General features: G+C 47.2%; 1 protein-coding gene across 1 annotated transcript; it reads left to right on the forward strand.

Moving 5' to 3' along the window:
- The first annotated feature begins 970 nt into the window (after window positions 1-970).
- On the forward strand, window positions 971-1,903 carry LOC125951586 (doublesex- and mab-3-related transcription factor A2). Its single transcript, XM_049680527.1, has 4 exons — window positions 971-1,231; window positions 1,367-1,537; window positions 1,683-1,827; window positions 1,884-1,903. The coding sequence occupies exons 1-4, from the start codon at window positions 971-973 to the stop codon at window positions 1,901-1,903; spliced, it is 597 nt and encodes a 198-aa protein (XP_049536484.1).
- The last annotated feature ends 597 nt before the right edge of the window (window positions 1,904-2,500 follow it).

Consider the following 2,500-nt stretch of genomic DNA (forward strand, 5'->3'; position numbering starts at 1 on the left):
GCATCGGTACCGGCAGATGCGACGATGAAAATCGTTAATCGGCGGCATTAGCGCAATCGCGGCCACTAGCAATGTGCCGTGATTTCAGGAATCACGGGAATCAAAACTCGATATGACACTCGCTTATCTATCACCGACGCCATCGCCCTAGGGTCCATAAATCTTTGCGATGCGACTGCGTTGCTGATTGAATGTGTTTTGTGTGATTTATGCTGCGGATTTGCGGAAGGCTTTCTCGGGAATTGATCGAATACGGTTCGTTTCGTTTTTGGTTCTTCGTTGCGATGTGGGATTTATTGAATTCGATCTCGTTTTCCCGCGCTGAGCATTTGCGTGAACATTACTTGTTTATTTAGCTTTAACACACTAGCGCCCCAATTCAATCGATAGCCAGCCTTCCTGTAGCTACTGGTGGTGATGACATCCGACAGCCAGTTGTATCGGATGTTTGAGATATTTTAATTGACAAAGAAAAGTCCAGCATGGCGGCTGAGGGCTGTAGCAGCATGATGTTGAAATGCATGTTCTTGCCAAAGGACTGTGTCTCGACCGTGTCCGTAATAAGGATCCCATTCCGCCTCGATGATTGGTTGGCAGACGAAATACCGGACGCAGACGCAGAAGCAGAAGACTGTATATAACTACAAGTACATATCGTCCATCTTGAGAGGCTGTATCCAATAAAATAGGATAATCGATGCTCTGACAACGTGCTTGGCTATTTATTTCCACAACGCGCGCGGTCTATGTAACAGATTTATTTTCATCTTTGCGTCGAGGGCGGAGAGATGAGCAGATTGGGATGTGCGCATTAGGGATGTGCCGGGAGTGTATGATGTGTATCTCTGCTTCAGTTGAATTTCCGCTCGCATCCGGAGCAGGTTGACTAGCCGCTTCTGGTTTGGTTTCTGAAGAGAGGCCCTTTTCGATATCCGTTTTCCCGTCGGTCATTGGCGCGATTGTTAGTGATATGAGTGGTGCAACCGGAGATCCGGGCAACAGCGGTCGTTCCGTTAATGGCAAATCTAGTACGGCTGGTACATCGGTCGGGGTTGGCATGCTAAGTGGGGGAACGGGGGGACAGAATTTTCGAGTACCAAAGTGTGCCCGGTGCCGCAATCATGGTGTCATATCCGGGTTAAGAGGCCACAAGAAGCAGTGCAGTTACCGGAATTGTCGCTGTGCAAAGTGCGAGCTGATACTTTCTCGGCAGAAAATTATGGCAGCGCAGGTGAGCGGTCGACAGAGTGGAGCAATTCATCGTTATAGTACGAACAATTCATTTCATATTATTTGATAGAAGAAGTCTCGATGATCGTTATGTAAGAAAGGACCCGTTTTAAGATTTTATTGTGTGTTGTTGAAGGTTGCACTGAAGAGGCAGCAAGCAGTGGAGGATGCCATAGCTCTCCGATTAGCTTCCACCGAAACCGGCACACAGCTAGAGGCACTTCCTCCTGGAAAAATCTATGGCATGACCGTTACCGAACCATGCCCATCGCCGTCTCCATCGTCATCTACGGCCTCGGTAGACATCATTTCTTCCACATCCTCGGATGTTCCCACAGAATTCGAACCGAATGAAGATGTACGATTGGGCAGAGCAAAAGGTATGTTTGTAGGAAAGTCCACCTAATTTTCTGCCCGGTCATGTCATTATGTAAACCATCTTTCACGCAGACACGACGAACGTAGCTGTCTCACAGAATGCACTCGATATGCTTGCTCAACTGTTTCCGCACCGGAAGCGGTCCGTGCTGGAGCTTATCCTGAAGCGGTGCGACTCGGATCTCCTGAAGGCGATCGAACAGTGCAGTCAAACGCAGAGTACGAGCGCTTTCAAACCACCAATCCAAAGTACTCCCGCCATCCCCAATGCTCAGACTCAACCGGCGGTACGTAATGTTGTGAGATGACCTGGTATACGGTGATCGGCTAGAAGTGTTGAATGATTTGAATTCAATTTACTGTTGCAGGTTCAGCCACCAGTAAACCCGACCGGCTATTCTCCGTTTATTGCCTATCCAAAGTGGTTGTTGCCCATGTCCATCCCTGTGTCCTTTAGCCATATCGCGCCGAACTTAGCTCCTCGGTGTACCCTGCCAAATTGTGTCATGTGTGTTCATCATCCAATGTAGTGTGTTGGTGCTCTACTACTGTTATTTAATTTAGTATAGCGAAGTTGCAATAAAACCCAGTGTGGAAACGTGTAAATGGACGCTGCCGTAATTTTAATTCCAATTTTTGATAGCTGCAAGTATTGGACCGATTGGACGATGCTAAGAAACAGATCCGAAAAATTGCCTAACAAGAGTTGTACTGACTACAACTGATTTTAACAGATTACAACGTATTTATCTGTAAAAAAAGCGCTTGATGTGAAAATTTCACGAACACGTGAGCTGTTTCTATGTTGAACGAGACAAATTTGAATCCTATGTGACCCGGCCATACGTCCGGCGCAACGGGGGGTCTGTCGATGCAAATACGTGTACATTTT

Source organism: Anopheles darlingi, chromosome 2, assembly GCF_943734745.1.
Source record: "Anopheles darlingi chromosome 2, idAnoDarlMG_H_01, whole genome shotgun sequence".
Lineage (NCBI taxonomy): Eukaryota > Metazoa > Arthropoda > Insecta > Diptera > Culicidae > Anopheles > Anopheles darlingi.

Excerpts from the sequence above, each read along its gene's own strand:
- LOC125951586 (XM_049680527.1), top strand. The coding sequence starts at position 971 with ATGAGTGGTGCAACCGGAGATCCGGGCAACAGCGGTCGTTCCGTTAAT. Across the intron at positions 1,232-1,366 it reads AGAAAATTATGGCAGCGCAG|GTTGCACTGAAGAGGCAGCA; the intron begins GTGAGCGGTCGA and ends GTGTTGTTGAAG. Across the intron at positions 1,538-1,682 it reads CTACGGCCTCGGTAGACATC|ACGACGAACGTAGCTGTCTC; the intron begins ATTTCTTCCACA and ends TTTCACGCAGAC.